A 25950-nucleotide genomic window follows, 5' to 3' on the forward strand; every position below is an offset into this window, starting at 1 on the left:
GTGGTCCCACTTACTCTTTAACACTTCTGCTATCACCAGGAGAATGACATGCCCAGGTTAAGCCACTACTCCCAAGAGAACGATGACAGCTGTGGATCAGAGCGGCCTCCTCTAACGCAACCCAGCCCAGCCTAGACTGCAGCAGAGCTCCCCAGTGGGCCCTCGGAGGTCTGAAAGTGCCCCGCGGAGCTCAGCCAAGATCAACCGACCCCCGGCGACCCAGACACGGGAGCTAAAATAATAAATGTTATTTTAAGTCATGGAGTTTGGAGGTGATTTGTTACCTAGCAGTAGCTAACTTGTACAAGTACTTCACAGCTTGTTATGGGGCAGACCTGCACATAAGAGATATTTACATAAACTCTAAAATAATATGGATTAACTGCTATATTGGCGGCACAGACAGTAAGTACTCTACATTTAGAACAAAGTTTATTACTATAAGAAAACATAACGTCAGCATATGTTTAAAAAAATGAATAGGCACAGAAAATATGAGACATCACTGCAAATAGGACTGCTTCTATGTCCCATGTTAGAACCTTACGAGATGCAAAGGTGAAAGAGAAAGGCAGTTTTGGGAGAGAGAGCAACCTAGTTGGAGTAGAGAATTTATGTGGGAAAGACAAGGTTGGTAAGATAGTAAGGCAAGTATTTGGATAGAGTTTATACTTTATTCTATAAGCAACAGGAAATCACTGTAGCGACAATGGCTGCAGAACACTAAATGCCACCGAACTGAACGCTTTCAAATGGTTATGTGAATTGCACCTCCATTTAAAAATTAGAGAGCCACGAAAATTATTAACACGATAAAAAGACTATTTCAAAAGATTAATCTAGTACTCATACAAACGATCTGTGAAGAAATAAAAAGGCAGACTGATTAGGTCAGAAGGTGCTATAATACTCCAGACACAGAAGGAAAAGGCTAACCCAGAAAGAGAGTAGTGGGGCGGGGATGGTTAGAGGTAAGGCAGTCTAGAACCACCCCGACAGGACCAGGCATCCAACGGAGCACGGGGGCACAAGGGAAAGGACAACAGCCATCACGCAGAATCTGTTCCACTGGAGTTGTCTGCTCGGGATTTTGCAGACTAAGTATGGTCCCTTATCAGCTGACTTCAAAATAACCACAGCAAGAGTATAGTGGTGACACCGACCCAGTCAGGTAAGCCCCTAAAGGAGGGCCTAAAAGTCAGAGAGTCTCTCCTGCCGGCCTTCGAGAAGAAAGCTGCCATGACTTCTACAGCTCCGAGGATGTGAATTCTGCCAGCAGCCACTGTGCCCAGAAGAAAACCCTCGGCTTCAGGTGAGACCCAGCCCCATCTGACACCTTCACTGCAGCCCTGAGCGAGGACTCAGCTAAGCTGCGCACACCCAGACTCCTCACCCACGGAAGCTGTGAAAGCTCACAGCGCGGCCTTGTTTTAAGCTGCTAAAAATGCAGTAACTTGTTATGTAGTGATAAAAACTAATACACTAGGAAATTACTTTCCAGGCAGGAGGAAAAAACATGGTGGGGTTAGGGTGGGAGTATACTTAGTGTGATTGGAGAAAGTATGGCAGCCAGTGTGGCTGAAGTGGCGTGAGCGAGGCAAAGAAAATGAGGAGATGAGGTTAGAGGGTAAGGGACGCAGGGGCAGATCATGTATGGCTTGTATGTCGGAACCAATGGAGCCTTCTCATATGACGTACATCTCAAAGGATCGCTCTAACTGATATATTGAGAGTATCCTAAAGGGGGAGAAAAGAAAGCAACAGTAGCAAAAAGGATATGGTATGAAGGGTATGTAGACGGAAAAGGGGCCACATACTACATCTGACAAGCTCAGGAGAGGCCCGCAAGGTGGGCCATACAAACTCAGAGACAGCCGGTAAACACAGAGGAAGGTCTCAAGATAAAAACCTAACTGAAAGCAAGTCACAGCAAGTAGTGACGTCTGAGGCTTGCAGATCCTTTGAGAAAGGTCAGTCTGTGCCTGAACTGAGCCTGTCCGTCATCTCTTTGCGTCTAAGATAACAGACCTTTGGAAGGTCAGAAGAGTCCGCCTTTTCCAGACCCCTCAGGGCACAACCTCTGCACCAGACCGCAGAACCCCTCATAGGTATCTTGTTCCCCCACGCCATCTCTATGTGCTGTAAATGTTAATTATTACTATCTTATTCCCACCAATGTAAAAGAAGTACGTCTTTGCATTTTACTTTTTATCCAATCTCAGAGGTTTCCCTGCTTTACTTTCTCCCACCTCCTTAATCTACCACCAAGGGATTTCATGTAACTCCCTTACATCTCCAGCTTTGATTCTAATGGATAAAATAAACTGCAAAACTGCCATTCTCTGGAGCAAATCTCAGTCTGTTGAAATTTTGCTTCCCAGCAATTGTCTTCAGTTTGGCTCAAATAAACTCATAAAAATTCTCTACAGGTTTGGATGTTTCTTACGTTGACTGGTATGATATGGAATGTAGAGGATATTTCCAACTCTCTTAATAAAATCTCTTCTGCAAACTGGCTTTAATCTAGGAAATGATAAAAGGTGCTCACATTTCACAGTGGAATCTCATGAAAACTAGAAAATGAAACAGAAAGATCGGTGAGTCACCCCACTTCTTCCCACCGGAATCCCAGAAGACTGAAAGTGGAACCATGGTCACTCAGTCAATGCCAGGACGGAGAGCACAGCAACGAAGCTACCAGAAGGATCTAGAGTAAGTACCAGCCTGAAGCACAACAGGGAGAAATGCTATCAACAGTCACTCATGCCACGAAGTTTTCTCAAAATGGCAGTTTTGCTGGAAGTCCTGGGGCCGTTCGGCACTCCATTTCATTGACTGCAGTAGTGCATACTGGCCACACGGGGGCACCAGCAAACTGAACTCCACCACCGAATTGCTTTTTTCCTAATCTGAGATGCAGTTCAGCCCGCCCTGGTGATTAGAACTACTGCTGCTTATGAAGGCATATAATAGCCAAACAATATAAAGGTGGCCACATTCAAATAACATACTGCAGGTTGCAGTCTGTTCCACTGGTCCTCCAAACCCCTTTTAAGAAAGCACAGTGCTAAGGACTCCCGTCCCCAGCCTGCTGTTCCCTTTCCCTCCCACGCTTCAGGTCACCTCTCCGCGACTAACCCTCTGGCACCCGAGTGTGGCCCTGGTCTACCCGCTGAGCTGGGGTCCTTCATCTCCAGCTGCACTCCAGGCACTGCAGCCATCGTGTCAAACCCAACACCTCATCTCTCCTTACAGGCCAACTGTCCCTCCAGATGTTCCCGTTTCTCTTGCTGATAAAAACAAACACTACCATTACCTGTCATGTGCCAGGCTTCACATGAATTACCTCACCTGATACTTAATAACAGCTGAAGAAGTGTCAGGGCTGGGATTTGAATCGGGCAGGCTGGCTTCAGATCCGTGCTCTCACGGCTGCCAAGTCTCCTGTTTTCCTTTGGAGGCCGGTGTTTACAGTCTCAGTTTTCCCCAAGTAATCAACATATTTCTGTTGATGTTGTGAAGTGAAAGCCCAGAGGCTAAGGGGATTCTACTAAACCGTAAGGCCTAAGGGCAAGGCCAAGGTCTCCGGGATACATGCTGTTTCTAGCCCTTGCTCAGCTCCTAGCATATCATAAGCATTCAATATATACTTTTGGTTTGAAATGGCTGAAATCACATTTAAATCACCATGTGCACAGGCTAAGAGACAAAAAAAAAGGGGGCCTCAAATCTAAATGTAGTTTCCACCAACAGTAACACAGAGCTGGGGACAGGAGTTGCTATTTTGATAATAATGAGCAGAATAATCTTGTTTCAAAGTCAAAATAAATGTAAGAAGAATGATTTTAAAGTAATTATAAGTGCAAAGAGTATCTATAAAAATCTTTACCCAAAAAAAGTATGGTGAAGTAGGACAAGGTAGAGGAGACGGGCGGGTGGTGGGAAGGAGGAATCTGTGGACACTCAGAGGCAGCCACCTGGAAGTATTAGGTCCAGTTCACACGTTAAAGCCCCTTCCATCATTACATTGTGAGTTGGGCCTTGTTCTTATAACACCTTACTTGTTTAATGGCATATGTTCCAGCCAAGTCAGAACCACCACCCTACTAACAGCCTCGGTCTTAGAGGGAGGGGTCTTATAAACGGGTGAGGGAAGGCAACTACGAATTTTGTTAAATGTGTGTATTCTTTTTGGACAAGGCTGAGAGAGCAGCATCTTTTTGACTAGTTATCACTAATTAAAAGTATGTTTTCTCTTGATGCATATTTTATTCATGTGGTAGGCCACATTTAATAAGTGTCAACCAATTAGGTTCTGGGGATATAAAAGTGATCCAGGAAAATCCGGTCATGTGTGCAACCTACATGCAAGGAAAAAGGGATGTAGAAGGTGCTACAAAATCACCCATTTGGGGGAAGAGAATTGTCTGACCCAGACTTTGGACAGTCACAGAAGGCTTCCTAACTTATATCCAGGCTGAGACCTATAGGGTAATTAAAAGTGAGCTCGGGGAAAGAGTATTTCAGGCGAAGGGCAAGTGCAGTGGGCTGGGAGTGAGAAAACAGGGTTCATTCTAAGGAGTGGCAGGGCCGGCACCAAGCTGGGGAGGGCGTGGGGAAGTGAACATTCTCACACACTGTTGCTAAGGGTATAAATTTATACAAGTTCATAAACTTCGACAGAGAAATTTGAGAACATGTTTAAAGCCTTGAAAAGTATTTCATTTAGCCTAGCAATTTCACTTCTGGGAATTTCTCTTCGGGAAATAATTAAGCATGTATGTAGTGATTTAGCTACAAGGACTATAAACATGCCACTACTTATAAAAGCAAAATGTTTAAAGCAACCTAAGTGCCCATCTATTGAGGACTAGTTAAGTAAATTACAATATAATCATATTTTGGAATGCTCTGTAATCATTATAAATTATGCCTAAGATTAATATTTATTGGCATGAAAAAATATTCACTATATGGCATTATGAGAAAGAAAAAGCACGACATGGTACAGTATCATGGTACGGATCCTCCTGCAAAATATTGAGCAAAAAAGTCTGCTTATTTACGGACTGTGGAATTACAAATGCTTTTATCTTATCTTTTTAATATTTCTTTAATGAACATGTAATGCTTTTCTTTCCTTTTGTTAATTGGTGGCACTGTTCCAGATGTCCCCACTTTCCCCCTTCGCCCACCTCCACCCAGGTCTCGCCCCCACTTCCCTCTGGCCATCACCACACTGCTGTCCGTGTCTGTGGGTTACACATACATGTTCTTTGGCTAATCCCTTCACCTTCTCTGTAATGCCTTTTTAATAGGAAGAAATACTAGTTATTTCTTTTTAACTTTTAAAAGTTATTAACTTTTTAAAAACATTTAATTGTCCCATCAGTGAACAGAGATGAATTAAGTCTTATATTCAGTTATTGACCAGTGGCTAAGAGGGTGAAAAAAGAAGAAATATGGGTTCCAGGAAAGAGATCTCAACAGCACATCCCCCCAGCGAAGCCCACGCCCTCTTCCCCTCAACACATACCTGAACAAAGCCGAACGGGAAGAGGCGCTCCGTCTGCCCCTGAGAGCCGCGGTGGAAGGTTTGGCGCCAGTCTTCAATGAGTGCAGGGAACGTGCAATTGTACAGGTCTCTGTCAAAGTTTACATTGGCCTCCCCTGAAAACAGTCCGAGTTGTAAGGGCACTTGGGGGTCGATGCAAAAACGGCCACACAGTACTCCCCAACCTCCACCTTAGGAAGGGGGCCTTCCTGCAGTCTCTCTGGCCTGGCCTTGTGACTTGCTCGGGCCAGCAGGGCATCAGCAAACATGATGCAAGAAGAGGCCTGAAAAGTGTTTCAGTTTAGGGGTTTGCGCTCTCTTGATACACCTGGCACCCTGAGACTGCTATGTAAGCGGTCAGTCGGTCTGAGCTAGCTTGCTGAAGGAGGGGGGCCACGTGAGAACCACGGGTCCCAGCAGAGAGCGAGCTCCTGGTCCTCACACAGGAGGGAGAGGCCATTCTAAGTCACCCAGCCATCGGACAACCTGCCAGGGGGCCAGAAACACGTAAGAGATCCCAGCACAAATCAGCTGAAGCAACTCGGACACAGAAGCTGCCCTGCTAGCCCACAGAATAGTGAACTAAATAAAATTATTTTTAAGTCACTAAATTCTAGGACAGTTTGTTATGCAGCAAAGCTAACTGACACAATGAAGAAAGAGCAAATCGAACACTTACCCTGGTACCATATGACGCCTTTCAGAGTCATATTACATAGTGGATGGATCATGGCATTCCACAGAACAGAGTGTTCACTGGGACCAGTCACAGAATCAGCTGGAATGAACCTGAAATCAATAAGATGCACAAGCGTCACAAGGGAACTAGTGCTTGATCGCATTAGATCCCTTAGCTGGGCATCTATCCACCTTTCACTTGGGGCAAACTTCTGATGAAAGCAACACAGAATTAACTTGAACCTCTCTGTTTCACATGTAAACATGAAAGTAGTCTCTGAATTTCACCTCCAGGTTCTTCCCAGGATAAGTGTAGTAACCAGTTTTCTGGAGTTCAGAGTGAGCCATCCCAGTTTCCAGATGAGGTCATTAAAACCACAGAGAGAACAAATGTTTTATCTCTCTCTCACACGGGCAATATATTTATTTAACTTGTACTCAATGGATAGACTCAGATTATTTCAAGCTTTTTGCTTTTATAAACAATGCCATGGTTCTCTTTCTTATAGCTTGATCATTACATACAGACTTAAGCATTTCCTTTAGATAAATTCCCAGAATGAAATTACTGGGTTAAAATGCACATTTTTAAGGCTTTCAACATGTTCCTAAATTTCTCTGTAAAATACGTGTATGAATTTATACTCACAGCAGCTGTGTGTGAGAATGCCCACTTCCCCACACCCTCGGAATTGTCCCCTCCAAGCGATCTGGCAGCCTGGCTTCAGGGTCCTCCTACCTTCCCACAGGCTATTCTTTCTGCTCTAAAACTGGATGTGTTTACACAGCCTCGCCCTTGCCCAAGCTGCACCAAGAGCACAAGTCCACCTTCTTCCCAGAGCCCTTCCCAGATGGTGGGCCAGTCTGTGAGAGCAGCTCCCATGTTCTTCACCTCCATGTTCATGGGAGTACGAAGGTTCACCCACCGGCCCGTCCTCCAACCCCCACCCCCCGACCAAGTATTCTTCCTGATCTATCTTTTCCTAAGTGCGCTTTCTAATCGGTATACTATACATTTCACTGTTTACATGTCCATTTGTTCTTCCTGTTACACTGTATATTCTTATACATAATACAGCACAGAGGTTCAAAGCACAGACAATGAAGCTAAACTTGACCACTGACCCGTCTGTCCATGAGCCAGTTACTAAAGCTCTCTCGGACTTAGTATCTTCACCTACAGTAAGTTAATAGTGTCTTCATTTCAAGAGGTTGTTGTAAGTAGTAAATGAATTACTATATATAAACTGCTTATAACATCTTCCAGCATAAAGCTTTCAGTAAGCATTAGCTATAATTATTATCAAGAAAAAGAATCCTAATTGCTTCGTGTCATACCCCCAGGTGACTGCGGTGGTAATGATAGTGGAAGTAGCAGCTCGCGTGTGCGTGCAGTGAGTTAACGCATATTTGGACATTCAATATACTTGACTCCCAGAGGAGCCCCTGGTCCTCCTCTCTTGGATAAGCCCCTGGCAGGCTGGCTCCGGGACTGAAGGGTGCTTTCTTACCCTTGCTGAGGGACCCCGCAGGCTTTCAGGGACCTTCCAGATGACCAGGCCTCAATGGGTGTCCCACCCCACGAGGAGGAGATCAGCCCAATGGGATACCGCAGAGTGTCATACAGGTAGCGCCCAAAGAGCCAGCACACTGCTGACATGTACTTAAAGCTTCCATGGCCTAAGTTTTCTGTTCAGAGAAACAGTTAAAGAGTTAGGGGCAAAGTCCACAGCTACGACCTGTAGGTAGAAGGAGGGCTGAGGGGATAGGAATGGGTGTGGGTCACCCCAACATTCCTTCCTATTCCCAAAAGTGGGATAAGGCGGAGAGGCAGCCGTCTCATCAGCAGAGAGCCCAGGCTCCTCCCTCGCCAGGCAGGCGGACCTCTCCCCACACTCCCGACACTTCCAGGTTCCTGAGAACCCGCGGATGCGAACAGTCCTGCTCAGCAGGTGAGGGGCGGGCAGGCCGCTGGGCCTGGACTACCCTCACCTCGCCTTATCTCACCACTCGCCCCGTGTGGCTCTGTGGAAGGCAATAAGCAAGCAGGGAGCTTGTCGAGGAAAAAATGTGTATTTTTTTTTCTGAGTAATATTATACCCAATTTTATAGCTATGGTAATGAAAACATGGACAAATCAGTAATGGGAAGTTTGGCTAAAAGGGAAGTCAACAAAAGCCATGTGCCCACACAGCCCCGTCACCAACACACGCCAGAGTGGGCCACTTCCACGTTAGAAGAAGGCAGATGACGAGGGGAACACACACACGCCCAACTGCTGGGAGCATTCAACCTAGTATTTATTAAAGAGCTACTCTGTGTAAGTCGCTGGCTTGGCACTATCAAAGACCCAAATTCAATATAGTTGTGGCACTCAGGAAGTTGATGGTCTTATTAAACTGGCTGAGCACCTAGGAGGTGCCAGGCACTTCTGGGTGGTGGGAGTACAGTAAATAAAAAGAACAGGAGAAACATGGAACCTCTCCGCATGGGTCTTATAGTCTACAAAATAAGACATCTACTCAGCTGAATAAAATACACGGCAAAAAAATGGGTAAGTGCCTCAAGAGGAACTAACATGTATCAAAGGCATTTTGCTTTTAACAGCAAAAGAATGAATATAAAATAAAAGGCAGATCATAAAACCCCTAAAAACTGGCCTCCTCCTGGTGCTGCCATAATTCTCTCCGCAGTGTCTCCCTGACCCCAGCAAACTGTCCGTTCGGTCTGCCCCATTCGGGGTCTGGACCTTGCAGGCAGTCGGTGGCTGTTTGCTGGCTGGTGCCGGCAGTGTGGGCGGCTGGTAGGGAGCGGGGCTCACTGATGTGCGGGAGAGAGAAAAGGTGACTAAGAGGGACAGGAGAGAGCGGAGGGGAGACCTTGGAGGGCAGACAGAAGTTTCATAAGCAGAGCTGGCACTCGAGGCAGAAAAACAAACCAGAGATGCACAGGCACATAAAATAGGGGGGGAAATGCGACAGTGTTGGACTGGAGCATGGACTACAAAAGGAAGATACGACAGGAGGAGAAGTCACACCCAGGAGTAAAGAAGAGGGAAACGCACCCAAAGGGTCACACCCCTAGAGAAGAGGGAAAGTGCTTAAGAATGAGACTGCGTGTAGGCCGAAGAGCCCCCCGACGATGTCCACACCCCAACGCCATAACCCGCGAACACGTTCCCTAGGCGGCTAAAGGGACTTTGTCCATGTGATTGGGGTTAAGGACCTTGAGACAGGAGATAATCCTGAATTATCGAGAGGGGTCCAATCTAATCACACGAGTCCCTGAAGTCAGGAAACCTTCCCACCTGCAGGCAGAGGGGAGTGACAAGAGAAGAGGCAGGACTGACCTGAAACGTGAGGCGGACTGGCCCACTGCGCCCCTCCTCAGACGCCTGCAGCGCCACCTCTCTCAGGTTACTACTGACGTGCCGCCTTTCTCACTGGGCCTCCCATGGCCATTTGACCTGGAAACCTCTGCCCATCCTCGCCCCGGAGTCCCTACTGGCCCCCTCCCCGATGCCTTTTCTTATTTCCTTTGCCTCACTGGCGTGCATCGCCACCCAACCTCTCCCTGATACCCCCAACTCGATTTGGTTTCTGAGTTCAGAGAACGAAGGGGAGGTGACAGCAAGGTCTAAGCACGTTATCCAAATCTAAGTGATTCCTGAGTTTTGGATAACATGTGGTGAAAGTTCATGGAGCACAAGAGTCATCCAAAAACTTGCCAAAATAAACTTAGTTTCTAAGTTCTTCAAGGGAGAGTTAGTATGATCCTGAATAATATCAGATACTTCTTACAGAACTAATTTTATTATTCATTTTCTATATTCTGCTGCTCTGGAAGGCAAGCTCCATGAGATCAGATGTTCTTGCCTGTTTTGCTTGCTGCTGTACCCCCAGAACTGAGACCAGGGTTAGCACGTAGTGGGCACTCACATATTGGTTAGATTAATTAATACTTGAAAACACAGGAGCAATAGAGGTTACCAAGGTAAAGCACGCACAGACAAAAAAGAAAAGGGGCTAGAAAGAGCACAAGGGGCCACATTTGGAGGAAGAACTGAAGAAGGCAAAGACACAGGCAGGGAGAAGGCAGAGAAGACTAGAGAAAGGAAGCACCACACAGGCTAACAGCAGCATGTGGTTCCTAAAAGGGGCGGCCAGGGGTGTTGAATGCTGTAAAAGTCTCCAGGGTGTATAATTAGAAGAAGGTACTCACTTTGAGGCAAACAAGTTGTTGAGATGAGAGCAGAAGACAGAGTATAAAGGGTCAAAGAGTGAACACATGGAAAGGCAATGAAAAGAATGAAAAAAAGACATTCTAGAAAGGTTTAACAAAGCAAAGGGGAGAGATAAGGCATGTGTGAACAGTGTTTGTTAGGTTATTTTGCTTTGTTTCATTATAATAAAAGAAATGCTAAGGTCTGGGAATAGGGACTGTGTCTGTCTTGCTCACAGCTGTCCCCTTGGGGCATAGCGCAGAGCCACAGAGAATAGGCAGGAAATAAGGATTTCCTGCCAAACGGGCTGTGGGGTGAAAGGACAGAGCTACAGGTGCAAGAAGACCCTGGAGGAAGCAAGAGTCCACGTCAGAGGTGGCCGTGAGAGGGCACCAGCCAGTGTGTGCAGACCCAGAAACAAAGGGAGAAAGAGAAGAGGAAGGAAGAGAGCCTTGAGGCGCTGAGATGCCAGCAGAGGTCACGGCAATGGCCTCAATGTATTCCGTGAAGCTGAAGGTAGAGACGTCTGTCAATGGCAAGGAAGAAGACTCACCAGTGGAGTCTTGGGGAATAAACTTCAGGAACAGCTACCATTAGGAGTGGGGTGGCAAATCAGAAATGAAAAAAAGATGGTTGAATCATAATCAATTAGGTAAGAACCAAATTCAGGATTACAGATCCCACCAGGGGCGCTGACCCTCTAGAAGAGAGGGCCCGTGCTCTGGCACCCACTCACCTGAGGTGGGCTTCGACCACTCCAAGTCAACCACAGCCAGATCCTCCAGCTCCTGCTCTGCCTGAGCCAGAGACACGGAGAAGATGCGGACAGACTGGTAGGCAGCAGTGTCCAACAGCTCCCTTGTAGCATTAAATATCTGGAACAGAAATAGGGGTGTCACTTCTTATACCAACCTATTTAGTAGGGGGTCAACTATCCCACTGCCTCTTAAATGCTACAAATGTGGACGGGAAAGGGGCCACATACTAAACCTGACAAGCTCAGGGGAGGCCCACAAGGTGGACCTGCAAACTCAGGGCAGAAAGTAACCACATAGGATGGCCCGAACATAAAAATTCCTAACTAAAAGCGAGTCATGAAGGGAAGTCCGGTCCTAGGCCTGTAGCTTCCTTGACAAAGGTCAATCTTTACCTAAGTGAGCCTGTCTGTTGTCTTTTTGCATCAAAGATAACAGACTTTTGAAATGTCAGAGTATCTCCATCCCTAGACCCCTTACGGCACACCTACGCACCAGGGCATGAGACCACGGGGCCCCGTACCCTGTTCCCCACATACCATCTCCATGCGCTATAACTTTACCTCTCCCCACCAATGTCAAAGTATGTGTCTCTTCCTTTTACTTTTTACCCAATTCCAGGTATTTCCCTGCTTTGCTTTCTCCCACCTCCTCAATCTACCACCAACAGAGGATTTCATGTAACCCTCCTTACATCTCCCCCTTCGATTCTAATGTATACAACAAGCTGCACAACTACCATGCTCCGGCGCATTTCTCAATCCATTGAGATTTTGCTTCCCGGCAATTGTTGGGAGTTTGCCTCAAGTGAACTCAAAATTCTCTACAGGTTTGGATGTTTGTTATGTCAATACAGCTCTCTGGGCACCTTCTGAGCCTTCCATATACCAAGACCAAATGAATAACCAGAAGCAAGGAGGGGCTGGTGTGGGTCGCCTTGATCCATTTTGACCAAAAGACAGCATGAAGAACCGTGTCCCCAAAGAAGCAGGCCTGCAATAAAAGCTGAGATCTCAAGGAGCAAGTGTGTATTAGATGAGAGGAGCATGGTGCGCTTTAGGCTGAAGAAGAACAACCGTCAGTTAGACCACGTGATATCTTGAAACACAAATATATTTCTAGTCAGAAAAAGTATCTGATAACATAAAGCCATGGCATTAATTTTTTTTTTTCAATGGAGCCAATAAGACCATGGGGAGGTAGATTTGATTAATCCATACCACATGAGAGAGGTGTATTCAAAAGAAATACTCCTGAGAAATGACTGTTGAACTACTGAAACATACTGAAATCAGTCTCAAAATGCTTATGTTCTCATCTGGGGCTCAGCAAATTACCAAAGAAAAGCCAGGGAGACATGGCAATTTGAAAAGCAGCATTCAGGGTGACCGCCGAGAACAGTTCCAAGAAACTAAACAAAGAAAAGGGTTCATACAAAGGCACGTCCCTTTTCCCTAAGCCACTTCAGAAACCCTCACCCACTGCCGAGAGTGGAACAGGAAGGACTTGGAGATTTTCTGGGCAAGAATGAGTGTGGCCTGCACTATGTTGATTCATCGTCGATCAGACTGGGCATCATCTCTCTATGAGTTTACACATAAGTGCTACTTCCTTTAATCCTGATTTTTTTAGTTACTTTTTTATTTTAAAAAGAATGTAACACAAGTACATTATTTTGCTTAATTTGCGTGGCTGCTCTTTCTTTTCTTGTGTCTATCTCCCGGAGTGGAGTGGTCTGGTTTTCCCAAAACAAAAGGCTAACAGGAATGTCAGGAAGCCCAGCCATCGCAGGCCTCAGGGAACAAGCGCTCCAGCTGAGGCGGGACTGCCACAGCAAGAAGCCCAGGAGGCTGGGCACCTGCCGCTGGCCGCTGGCCGCGGAGTGCGCAGCTGGCTCGCCTTCCCTCCCGCCCACCACAGAGAATGCAGCTGGCCCGCGGGCTCACACTGTAGGAGAAATGATGGAGCTGCCAGACTGCCCCCACAGAGCAGTTCACTGAAATCTGCTGCCCCCTGAATCGCCTCTTGACTTGCCGCTGAGCCTGCTGTGGTCAATAAGATGGCCAGACGCAAATGGCTCTTTCCGTCACCATGGAAGCCACAGCCTGAAATGCTCCCTGGGTAGCAGCAGCTCTAGCTTGTTAGGGTTACTGGTCTCCCCACTATAAGGACACAGATTACATACAATCTCGGGAAAATTCCATAGGAAAACCAGATCTGTTTGTTCAGGATCTTGCCTGGCAGATTTAATGTAAAATAAACATTAAAAGAGTCAGGGCAGGCTAATGCACTCACAGTACGTCCTGGCAGGGAAATTTCTTTTTCGACAGCAAGCACCTGTAAAGAGTCACTTCTCCTGAAATTCAGCTCTTCACTAAGTGCTAAGCATCGTCTGTTGCTCCCATGGAAACAGTGGATGGAACTGCTTCCCTTCTCTCCACCCACGCGAGCTTCCGCACTGACTGGGAGCTCGAGTGCCTCATCGCCTGCGATGCCAGCTTGGGGAGGCAGCATGGTGAACATGCTAGTTGTCTTTTAGACCTGCTGCTAACACTGTAGAGTACTGCAAGGCCAACAAAGTCGGGCTGGCTGGCACTCTCCTACGTTGCTACCCGCACACAGAACTGGATCTAAACCATTGGCTGAGAAACTTCCATTTTCAAACTCCCATTTGTGTATTATTTCAAGCCAACTTGAAAGCCACAGAAAGCCAGAACAAAAATGGGGGTGGGAGAAAATTCTTGCTGTACCTGATGACAATTACTTCTGAAATTGGTCTCCTTTCCCACTATCACCAAGCCTTTGTGATGGATGCCATTTCCTTAGGGATATCGGCAACAAACTTAGGAATAAAGAGATTTCAGGAAGATTTTCATTTAAATGACACATGGTTTCCCTGCTGATGAAAGGGGAAGCCTTACTCCATCTGCTGAGATCAAATTTCATCTCATCAAACACCTCAGTGTAATTATTTTTCCACCAAGTATTTAAATGAGGATGTAAATGAACACCAAGGTATTTGAAGTCATTAAGGCTGCTGGGCTGAGAGGGAGCAACACTGCCTCTCTAGGGACGGGCAGTTCACCATCAAAGCAGCTGCTCACGGGTGTTCAATTTGTAACCTTTACACCGCATTCTTGAATTAATGAAGAAACATCAAGAATCTATTTCCTCAGAGAACCTTGGCATGGGGTCTGCACAGGGAGCAAGGCCGTGGGGTGGGGGGTGTGTGTGTGTGTGTGTGTGTGAGAGAGAGAGAGAGAGAGAGAGGGAGGGAGAGAGAGAATGCGCTTGCATTCTGTATTTCGCCTTCTACTACAGTATAAAATAGCAGTTTTATTTATTTTTTTTTAAGATTTTATTTATTTATTTTTAGAGAAGGGGAAGGGATGGAGAAAGGAGGAGAAATATCCCTGTGCCAGAGACACCTCAGTTGGTTGCCTCTCTCACGCCCCCAAGTAGGGACGCGGCGGCAACCCAGGCACGCGCCCTGACTGGGGATCACGCCTGTGACCCTCCGGATCGCAGGCCGGCACTCGGTCCTCTGCGCCACCCCTGCCAGGGTTACTACGGCAGTTTTAAAGTTGGGAGAATAACTATAAGTAAGCTATCCATCATTACTTCTGTGACTCTTTTACTGTCATGTGCTATTAAACCTTCTCTTCTGGATTTAATTTCTCCACTTGTAAAGCAGGAATGTGAGGATTGCCAAGATATTGAAAAGTGGGTTTCCAGTCTAACATTGGCCATCTTCTTCTGAGCTTCACTAGAAATATCCAAGTCTTAAGACCTACCCTGTCTGAGGAGGCGACAGATGAACATTTAGACTTTTCTCCATTTATAAACATCTCACTCAGTGTTATAAATAACACTCAACTTAAAAATTCCACTTTACCCTAACAACAAGATGGGCATACAATCTGCCATTTCCTTCATTTGAATGCAAAGAGTGGTAGGTTATAGTGGAAATATTGCCTCCTCAGAAAAGTCACATGGAGGAAGGGAAGGAAAAAGAAAGAGACAGACACCCTTGTGTGTGTGGTAGGAGCGGGGAGTTTTGGGGAAAATGAGCAAAGGGAATAATGGAGAAGTCACGTACAATATCCTTTTGATCAAAAATAAAGTTCTACAGAGCGTTAAGAGACTAGAAAACTTGGCCTTTGGTATTGTCAGCACCGAAACTGCTGTCATACAAACTAAGTACATGATTTAAAACCAAAAAATAAAAAATTAACACTTGGCCGTGTCAGATGGAATCTTTTTTCCATTTTCCTATATCTCAGAGTTTGTAGCCTTCATCTAATACAGAAGATGCTAAGAGCAAATTCTAGGCAGAGAGAATGTGTTCACTCTTAACAATCAAAAGCTGATTTAGCTCAACAGAAAATGGGATCAGATCCCTTGGCAAAAGCTGCTATTGAGAACCTGACTGTATAAATAAAAACAGATCTGGTCCATGCCTTTCTTTGCAAACAGAGAACTGCAATTAAAGCATTAGGAAAGTACTGTTTTCATTAGTGAGTTAACCGTAATGTCACTTCTATACAAAGCCATGCTTTCTATCAAGAGCTAAAACCAACTTTGCTTCCATTCACTTATGTTGAAAGGGAGTCCAGTTAAAGTTCATTTTAATAAACACTTACATTCGAAAGGTTTCCATATATTTAAGTATGGCAGGAAGCAAGAAGAAATAAAATATTGGTTAAGAAGTCATAAATGCAAGAATTTAGATTTTGAATTAGAAAACTAATGATGAAATGAGGTAGATAGGTCTAGCGTAGAATCTTCTTAGTAGCATTATTTAGTAATTAGTTTTAAAAAATGTGGGTGTAGAAGCAATAGAAACAAAATAAGAAATCAGAAAGTATGTGAAAGGACTCAATTTTATAATTTTTTAAAAAAGAAATTAATTGAGAACATAGTCTAGTTGTAGAGATTTTCAAATCTCAAATTTAAATATTTCTCCAAGACAGAGAAGTAGATAATAAAAGATAGGCAGGAAAATAAAAAATCAACTTGAGAAGAAACTAAGTGTTAGAGAAAGAGCTAGGGAAGACAATAATCTCTTCAGGTTCTTAATCTATTTAAAAAAGTATACAGACCATATTAATGCCCGTCAAAAATGCAAATTATTTATCCCTAAGATTCTTATGTAAGAAATGTGACTCTACTATAAACTGAGCCTTCAATAGATATTTCAGAGATTAAGTCAATACCAATTTATTTTTAAACTTTTTTAAAAAATTAGTTACTTATTTCGTGTTTATTAAAAAAATCAGAAAATACAGACAAACAAACAAACAATCTCAATTTCAAATGTACCAAATAACTCACGCTAATTTTTCTGGAGTGCTGATACTGAGTAAAAAATATTTACTAGTCTTTCAGCAATATTTTAAGCTGATATAGTTTAAATATATCTGTGACTTTGTTATTACACTGTCCAGCCCTGATCCTATTTTAAGTGAAAGAACAATGGTCTTCTTTACTTTTATTTTTAAATCAGATAACTGCCACCAAACAAATGAAGCAAAGACAATTGAAGCCCAAAGCACTAACCCCATCTCACCCTAACCAGAAATCCACTCTCTTTATTCTAGACCGGTTTTGTGTTTAATTAGAAAGTAGAGTTGATCCCCAAAAGAAATCTGAGTAAAACGGCACAACCCCTGTGGGAAATGCTTTGCTGGTTTCTCAAAAGTTAAACATGGAACTAACAGATGACCCGGCAGCTCCAATCATAAGTATGTATCTAAAGAATTGAAAGCAGGGACCGGAACAGATATCTGCACACCAGTGTTCACAGCAGCATTATTCGCAATAGCCAACAGGTGGAAACAACCCAGGTGTCCATCAACAGAGGGATGGACAGGCAAAATGTGACACATACAGTAGAACACAGCTCGACCATAAAAGGAGGTAATATTTTGATAAACGCTACAACATGGAGGGACCTTGAAAACATTATACTTAATGAGCCAGATATAGAAGGTCAAGTATTATATGATCCCATGACACGAGGGAACTCAGATCGTCAAAGTCACTGACAGGAAGCAGAAACAGAGGTTACCAGGGCTGGAGGAGCAGAAAGGGGGAATTCCTGCTTAACCCGTACCAAGTTTATGCTGAGGATGATGAAGTTTTGAGTACAGATGGGGTAATGGGTACACACAGCACTGTGAATACAGTAGGTTTACAGGTGCATACACGAAACACAGAGTTTATTCTTGTATTAGTTATTAATTATCATATTATTTTCTGCACGAACAACTGTAAACCTATTTTTGCCTTACCCTGTATATTTAATGCTACTGAATTGTGCACTTAACCATTAAAAGGATAAGTAGGTTATATTCATTTAAGTACATTTTTAAAAGTATGTTTTAAAAACAAAGTCTCAAAAGTGTCAAGTGATTTCCTCTTTAAGCCATACCCTAGTAAATGGCAAAGCCAACACTCAGTCTTAATTTTTCAATCTCTATGACAACAAAAGACATAATAGTATATTAGCTGCTCAGCATTAAAACAAAATCGAACTGTTTTGATTCCCTGGGTTCTCTTCAGAAGATCATCTTCTAAGACCAATCAAAAAGAAGAGTAAGCTACTTTGTCTTCAGTTTGTTATGAAATCTCCATTGCCGTCGGATACCCTCTAGCTTCCGCCTTTAGCCTGGGAAGGTGGGCAAAGCACGCCGGGCACACTAACCACACAGCTGCCCTGACGAAGAAGTAGGCTCTGGAGTCGCATTACTGCTTCGTGTCCTGGACCCCCTATTAGCTGCGACCCAAAGCAGGTCATTTAACCTAAGTGGCCCAGTGTCCTAGTCTGTGAGATGAGAATAGAGTACTTACCTCATAAAGTCATTAAATCAAACGTGCAAAGTACTTAGAACTGATCTTGGCACATGGTAAAAAAAAGGTTTCTATTCCTTTCTCCTCCTCTCCCCTTCCTCCTCCTTTTTCTTCAACATCAGCATTACTTATTATCACTGAGACTCTGCAAATTACCTGTGAGACCGTCATCTGCATGTTACTTTGCCCGCTGCAAAGCCAGACGTCTCCAAATAAGACATCATGAACTCGGAGGGTTAAGTTCCTTCTCCCCAAAGTCTGCTGTGCCACGACTTCATAAGGGCCACCAGGCTTCAAAGGATCCAGGACCACCAACCAGGTGTCAGAGTGTGCTGAAATAACAACAGGGCCCCAAGGAGCTAATCAATCAGTTAAGGAAAATGAAATGAAAGCCCTATCCTGTTGGGCATCACTCCTGTGTAGCCTTTCCCAGCTTCAGTGATTGACTGAATTCAAAGTTATAAAAACTGCCCAAATTTCAGACAAGCAAGTAGAAATAACAACAGCAGTGGCACTTCTATCCTTAACCTATGCCAATGCCAATCCCCTCTTACTTTTAACTGAGGTGTTCACAAGAGGAATAAATTAGCCAGTTATAATCCTAAGTGAGGAGAGACAAAAAAAAAAAAAATACAGAGAAACTAAAATTCAAGGGCTTTTAATAAAAACAAAATTGAAGTTCTTATACTATCCAACTGTCAATATTAACATAATCATAATCTAATAGATTTACACAGCACCCCATATGTGAGCACATGTTAGAAAAAATCAGTTGTAATCTGAAACTTTCCTGTGCCTGATGGTATCATCTTTGCCATCAACCTCTGCCCCCCTCTTGCCCACATTACTACCAAGAATTAATACTAGCAGTAGTTCTGGGTTCTCCTGTCAACAGGTAAACGGGTGAGTGGAGAAACAGTCACATATAGAAGTAGGGGGAGACATAAATGAGTATCTCTGTGCAGAAGGTATTTAGATCTGCCCAATTAATTGTTCTCACAGAATTATTTACCAGACTTAAGTTTTCATACTCAAATTAAAGAGATGAAAAAGCTACCCAAGACCCTATTTCAGAAATTCACAGCATATTCCTTAGGAACCACCTCCCTACCACCTTCCTACCTCTCACCCACTCATACCACCACCCGTGGAAACATCACATTCAGAAACTTAAGAAACATGTCTTCAAAGTGGCAAAATTATGCCCAGGAGAACCACGCCACATGAACAGAGTTAACAGTGCCGAATCCCAACCACTAGACCATCAGCGAGGCCGTTGGAGTTGAAAAAGTGAGAGTGAGAAAATAGATAAAAGAGAAATAATTATTTAAAAAGAAATATTCTTGGAATAATGTAGAAGAGTAGGAACTGATTTATAATTTGTGCCCATCAGATCAATGTAAATTCAAAGGAAAAGAATGGTAAAGAATGGAAATGAAGCATCCCAAAGTTATCATACCAGCCTATAAAAAAATAATAATTATAAAAATACTACCCAAGTGACTACTCTGTGCTAGACAGTGTACTCCGCTCTTTGAAGTCAGCAAGGGCTAAGCAGAAGCAGGCGAAGTTTGGACGCATGACAGGAGATTAGTAAACGCTTCAGTCATAAAGGACTGCTCGGTCGTGGGGGAACATCCAAAACCACCAGGGCATCAGTGACAGGGCGCATGTTTGCTCCTCTAAAAAGCACAACTGACTCAGTTTGCTTCTCCCTGCCCCAAGAGGTTAACTAGGCCCAGGACTAAATGTCTGCTACAGTTTTTATACCACTGATAGCCAGACATCAACATAGTAAATGCGTAGTTCACCTAAAGCAGAAAAATCGCTGTTTTGGAAGCAGTGGGCAGCCAGGACAAGTTATGTTGCACAGGTGCGTGCGCTCCATGTGTCCGTGAGGCTCACAGTTCCGAGCGGGCAGACACTCCAATCTGTCCCAACTGCAGTCTTGCCAAGGTCTTTTCAGGCTTCTTGCACTGACAGATCTTACTGGAGCTCTGTCCTTCTGCCACCAACATTACTCACTTAGAACGATGAGTTCAATCCCTAGAAAAGCAAACACAGGGCTATTTTTTAGCCTTCTACGGCTATCCAATCCATTCCTTGTCACTGCTGTTAATCGGCGTGTACACTGCACCTCAATCCAGGCAATATGGCTGGTCAAGAAAACTGCCTTCACCAGAGAAAGTGGTGCTGCTCACCAATAAAAAGACAAATAAGGGAAAGGGGACATTTGGGCCAAGCATGACAACACCATCGTACCACGCAGGAGGGTGAGCCTTCTCTAAGGAGTGGGGAGAACTGCACAGCAAGGCCAGAGCCTTATTCCCAAGGGCTGTTCGGAGGAAGCCTCTCACCTCGCTTGAAGACCTGGAACAACCTTCCGTTCTAGTCCTCAAGCTACAGTTTCTAGCTTTTTTCCCTGCTTCCACTTGATAGAAGAATAATCTCTGATACAGATATGAGTGTTAAGGAAGAAGTTAACTGCCAGGCAAGGCAGGGGAAATCAGATTGACCACAGATAGGTTACTAATGGTCAAAGTTACTCAGAAACAATCCACTTAAAACAATGGGGATTATCCCTATCTAAGTATAATCAAAGGAGAGCAGCGCTGTGAAGACTGTTTCCTCGATCGAAGGCAAGGGTGGGATTATAAAGGCAGAAGCCATCGCGTTTCACAAGAATTGACTGGTGCTTGACCTGTCCGTTTAGGACTAAAGTGGAGGTCGCCACAGGGTGATGAGGTCCAGTTATAATTTTAGAAACTGTGTTGACCCACCAAGTCCAATAGATTGAGTCCAAATAATAAAACTGAGTCACTGACCACAAAGAATTTGAAGTTCACCATCCAGCTGGCCTCCTGCTGATCCCGGTGGGCTTTCTGAGCAACAGTAGCTCTGGTTCCTTCTTCTGGGCCCTAATCACTTGCTACCTTGTAATGTCTGTCCCCAGTCCAGGCCAGATTTCTGTAGATTTCCATCACATTCAAGTCTCTGCTTCCTCACATTCTTTCTTCTTCCATCTAGGAAGATTCATTCCCTTCATTCCTGGATGAAGCTAGTGTACCAGGAACTCTATCTTGTAAAAGACACACAGACCCCCGCCCTGGGCTGTGCAGACAAGAAAGCCGTGCAAACTGACTGGGGCTTTGAGCCCTTCTGTCTGACAGTTAGCATATCTGGTGGTCTGTTTACTGTTCCTCTTCTCTTCACATTCCAGCCAGAGATATAGGTAAAGAACACACTATCTCCATTTCCTCTACATCTCCCTCACCAACCCCTATCTAAAAATGGGAACAAACAATCAAAGGGAAAAAAAATCAAAATAATTTGATTTTGTCTAGAGACAATTAGTCATAAAGTGCTTTCTTTTTTCTTTTTGCTATTCACATCAGATGTTAATTATTTTTCAGGTCGTTGTGCCAACTCTCAGACGCCAAGAACAGAAAAGGGAAAATTATCCACAACCTTTCCCTTCCCACGAAGAAAAACCTAGAGCTGGAAGAAACCGCTCTGCTCGCCTCCCACGCAGAACCCTGGCATTCACCCGCTGCCAATGGGCTCAGTGACCTGTGGAAGTGACTGGGCGGTAAAGAAAGCTTTACAGGCCAAACTGTCCCTTTCCAACCTGCACTTATTCTGTACAGAGTCCACCTCCAGCACCACCAAATATAAATGTTTTTAAAAACGTGTAAGTGCTTACCTGTCAAGACAACTGTTTATGCAAGTTACTTAAACTGAAGCATGCCATGACAGACACACCCTCAGGTGACCCCTGCTAGTCACACCCTGGCATAATCGCCTCCCCCTCAAGTGCAGGCAGAATCTGTGATTTGCTTCTAATGAACGAAAATGGCAAAGGGGATGAGGTGCCATTCTCATGATTAGGCTGTTACATGGAAAAGATAAAGGGGTTTTGCAGATGTGATTGAAGTTCTTAATAGTTGACATGAAGTTAATAAAACGCGAGAGTATCCTGGGTGGGCCTGACTTACTATGGTGAGCCCTTCAAAACAGTATCTGGAGGTCAGAGGCGGGAAGCAGCCAAGATGCAGCCGTGAGTCCTGCGGGAAGTTTTCATTTTCCCAGGGCTTAAGGATCGCTCTCCCGGATAAAACCTCACTGGGAAGTGAGCCTGCCGGCAGCTGAGCCTCTGGGTGAGGACACAGCTCGGCTGATGCTTGCATTTCAGCCTGGGAGACTCTGAGAAGAGCACCCCGCTACACAATGGCTGGACTTCAGGTCTGCAGAAACTGTGAGACAGTAGAAGTGTGTTGTTTTAAGCACATAAGTTTGTGGTAATTTATGATGTAGCATAGAAAACGAGTGTGCATGCTAACACCGCAACCAGGAACTTTTTATTCTCTATGTTAGAGTGAATTTTATCCGTTTATGTCAATCATGATGACAAATTCGGGCAGACACACCCTCATTTTACCATCTTCATAAGCATCCCTGTGTGTGTCTGAGCGAGAGGTCACATGCTGTTCTCCCCGACTGTATTCGCTGTGTCTGAATCACCCTGTGTCACCTGACTACGGAGAGGCCCAGTCCCTGACCATGTGCCCAACCATCCGTCAGGTTTTCATTTTCCCAGTGCTTAAGGATCGCTCTCCCGGAGAAAACCTTTATGTTGTTAAATTCCACTTTGTTGTGGGCACCTAGGGGATTTTAAGTAATAAGTTAAATGTTAACAGAGAGAAACAGAGTAGTGAACTGAGGTAGTCTAGGTGAAAATTCCCAGAGTCCTCATGGCCATTTAAATAGAAGTCAACCCTTAAACATACCCTGTAGTGTCTCCTTGTGAGAAACATTTTCTTTTCTGCCCTTCTTTATTCCAAATAACACTTTATTCAGTTTGCTTCATGGGTAGGACAGAGCAAGATGCCCAATGAAGGAGGCTTATGGATCTATACAAACTAAAGCCTGACAAATAGATCCCCCCCCATCACCACCAGCTTTATCTCTTTTAGACAGAGGCTCCTTGGTCAGGCTGCTAATTCTGACCTTCCTGGCCATCCTCACAGCAACTACCATGGGTCAAGCCTTTGCTGTCTATTGCCTGAGTGTCAGAATAGCCTGCTAACAGGTCCGGGCACACCTGGTCTGACCCATCTCCAATCACTCTTCCACAGCGCTGCCGGAGTAATCTAAAATACAAATCTGACTGTGTTATTTTGTGCTTAAAGTTCATCCATTCAGAAGAGAGTACTTACTCCTTAACCATGACAAACGAGCTCCTCCATCTCCAACCCCGTGGCTCCTGTCATCCTCCACCGGTCATGCACCCTGGTGTTCCAGACAAACCCCCCGACTTGCCCTTTCTCCCAGTGACCCAAGCTCACTGCTGCCTTCTTGCCTTTGCCCAGACTATTCCCTCTACCTGGTTTGCCCTACCCATCCTTCAAGGGAAACCTAAGGCTAAGCGAATTATCCCTACTAAGCACTCCCACCGCGCCTTGTACTTCCCCACTGTGGCACTCACCACACTTAACGGCAATTGGTTATTATTTTTGTCTCCTTGCCTAACCTATTAGCTTCATTAGGCAAAAGCCACATCTATTTTGCTCATTACTATATCACCAGAACCTAACACACTGTCTGGCACATAGTAGACAATAAATATTTGAATGACTAACCGAAATAATAATAATAACAATAACAAGAGCCAACATTTATTCAGTACTTACTGTGTGCCAGGTGCTGTTCTAAGTACTTTATAGGTGTTAATTCATTTAAAACCCGCATAATCCCAAATACTATTATCTCACTTTATAAATAAGTAAATTGTGACACAGATGTTAAATAACATGTCTAAGGTTATATAGCCATTAAGTAACAGAGTCAGGACCTGAACCCAGACAGTGAATTCCAGAGCCTAGGTTTGTACCTGCTCCTCTGTTCTGCCTCTCCTTTATGTGTGATTCAGTTCAAATGCTGCCTTCTGTGCAAACCTTCCCTTACCATCCAACCTGAGGTGGATACTGCTCTTCTGTGTCCCACAACACGCCATATACACCTTCATCATAGCAGTTATCACACTATACAACTTGGTGTCCATTCCCATTATTCTATGAGCTCCTTGAGAACAGGCAGTTTGACTTAGTTTTCTTTGTATCCTCAGTGCCTAGCACATGTAAATGCTCAACTTTTACGGATGGATGGACGGATGGATGGGTAACCTGAGCACGAGAGGAAGCTTTCGTTTTCAGATAATCCAGCAGGTGGCAGAAGATGACAAAAGCTGAACAGAAAATGGGGGCTGCCTTACCTTTGACAGGAGTCACTTTCTTCATGATGATTTCCTGATCTTGACAAAGAGTCACTGTCACTGTGGCTCCAGATATGCCATAGCCCCAAATCACTGCCCCTGCAGGCTCCTTCTGTAGCACCATGTAATTATGGATGTACGAAGCAAATCGAAAATCAGCAGCTAGAAATTCAGCAAACAGAAGAGCATCACTAGGAAGATTCACCACTGATTGAATCTGGTTAACGAGCAGGGAACATACTGTCTTTATACAAGAGAATTTGAATATACTCGTTACTTTTAATCTTCTAAAACCAGATCTCACTTCTTCTAATTAGGGAAGCAACAAAACAAGAAGTTTCCAACAATACACATCACAGTACAAGGCCAGTAAGGGAAAGCCCGAGAGCCTAGGGCAGCCAATGAACCAGACCTCCTCCCCTTCAGAGCCCTCGGTCTGCCTTGGCTGTCAGGTTTGGCCCTAACGCTTCACTCTCTCCTCCCAAATCACTAAAATGCTCCTTTATGCACCCTACAGATGGTGTTTATGAGAGAAATAAACCACTTCCTTCCCCTTCTTTCCTTTACCACTCCCACTCCCGAGTAACTGGGAATTAAGAAGCCTGCCTCTCTCCAACACAGCCCTCTTGAGTCTTTTCCCCCCTTTCCACCCTACTAGTGTGCATTTCCCTTAAATAATTCCCCCTATTGTGGTTTTTTGACAACCCACTGAAAATTCTGCATAAGCACATATGAATATCTGTGACAGGTCCGCTTCCTTCTAAGGTAAATTCAGATAAATCAAGATGCAAAAAATAAGGTCAGCGCAAGTTAGAAAGTCAACCTGTCTGAACAAAGGTCTTTTGTCACCATTTTACCCATTTCACAAGCTAAATTATGCACAAAGAACTAGAGGAAGAGCACTCAAAACTGTGAATTCTATTCTAGAGTCACTAACAAGACTGAATAAGAACTCATTTTAACAAGATCATTCCTATTTTTAACATCCAGCCTATATCAAAGTATTTTATTAATAAGTCATCTATCCAAATTATCTATGAGTTGCTCATCAAAACTTAAAAGGGAAAAAAACCTTAAGTTACATCTTTGTCTAAACAAAACAGACCAAAAAAATCCTAGAAGAAAATAATTAATGCAATTAAAATTTTTAAAAATGATAGGCAGGAAAGAGAACCAGACCTAACAAGGTTGACATTTTCTTCCCTAGAAGCTACAAATGATGACGGCCCCTTAGGCTATACTTTCCCGAGCACACAGCTAATGGGGCCTCCTACACAGACTCAGTGGCCTATTTGTCCTGCACTTCAAAAAACAGCCCAATCCCTAAACAGCCTCAGCTCTCTCTTAGGAGTTAGTTCCATCGTGAAACCTACGTGACAAAGTTCATCCAGAAGGCCCGCTGGGCTGGAGATGCATGGCTGCCAGGAGCAAAATGCTCTAAGAGATTAATATCACACTAGGGGGAATTGCATAAGCACCTTGGCAGCCTGCTGGAGGGAAGGGGAAAAGCATGTGTGTGGGAGGGCTTTGCCTGGGGTAGGTGCTTCTTATGGAACAAAACTGAAAACCAAAGGCCTAAAGAGGGAATGGAGTGAGGAAATCTGGCCGCCACTGGCAT

General features: G+C 44.4%; 1 protein-coding gene across 1 annotated transcript in view; it reads right to left on the reverse strand.

Annotated features, from left to right (window-relative positions):
• The window catches only part of SIAE (sialic acid acetylesterase), a 33267-nt gene that overhangs the window by 5793 nt on the left and 1524 nt on the right, over positions 1-25950 (reverse strand). The window contains exons 2-7 of the mRNA XM_054592659.1: positions 24333-24494; positions 18218-18393; positions 11191-11329; positions 7744-7921; positions 6234-6343; positions 5537-5670 (exon numbers count right to left, since the gene is read on the reverse strand). Coding sequence (XP_054448634.1) covers positions 5537-5670; positions 6234-6343; positions 7744-7921; positions 11191-11329; positions 18218-18393; positions 24333-24494 — 899 coding nt within the window. The remainder of the gene's footprint in view (positions 1-5536; positions 5671-6233; positions 6344-7743; positions 7922-11190; positions 11330-18217; positions 18394-24332; positions 24495-25950) is intronic.

The sequence above is a fragment of the Pteronotus mesoamericanus genome, unplaced genomic scaffold, assembly GCF_021234165.1.
Source record: "Pteronotus mesoamericanus isolate MK-2021 breed Mesoamerican mustached bat unplaced genomic scaffold, CSHL_Meso_final scaffold_371, whole genome shotgun sequence".
Lineage (NCBI taxonomy): Eukaryota > Metazoa > Chordata > Mammalia > Chiroptera > Mormoopidae > Pteronotus > Pteronotus mesoamericanus.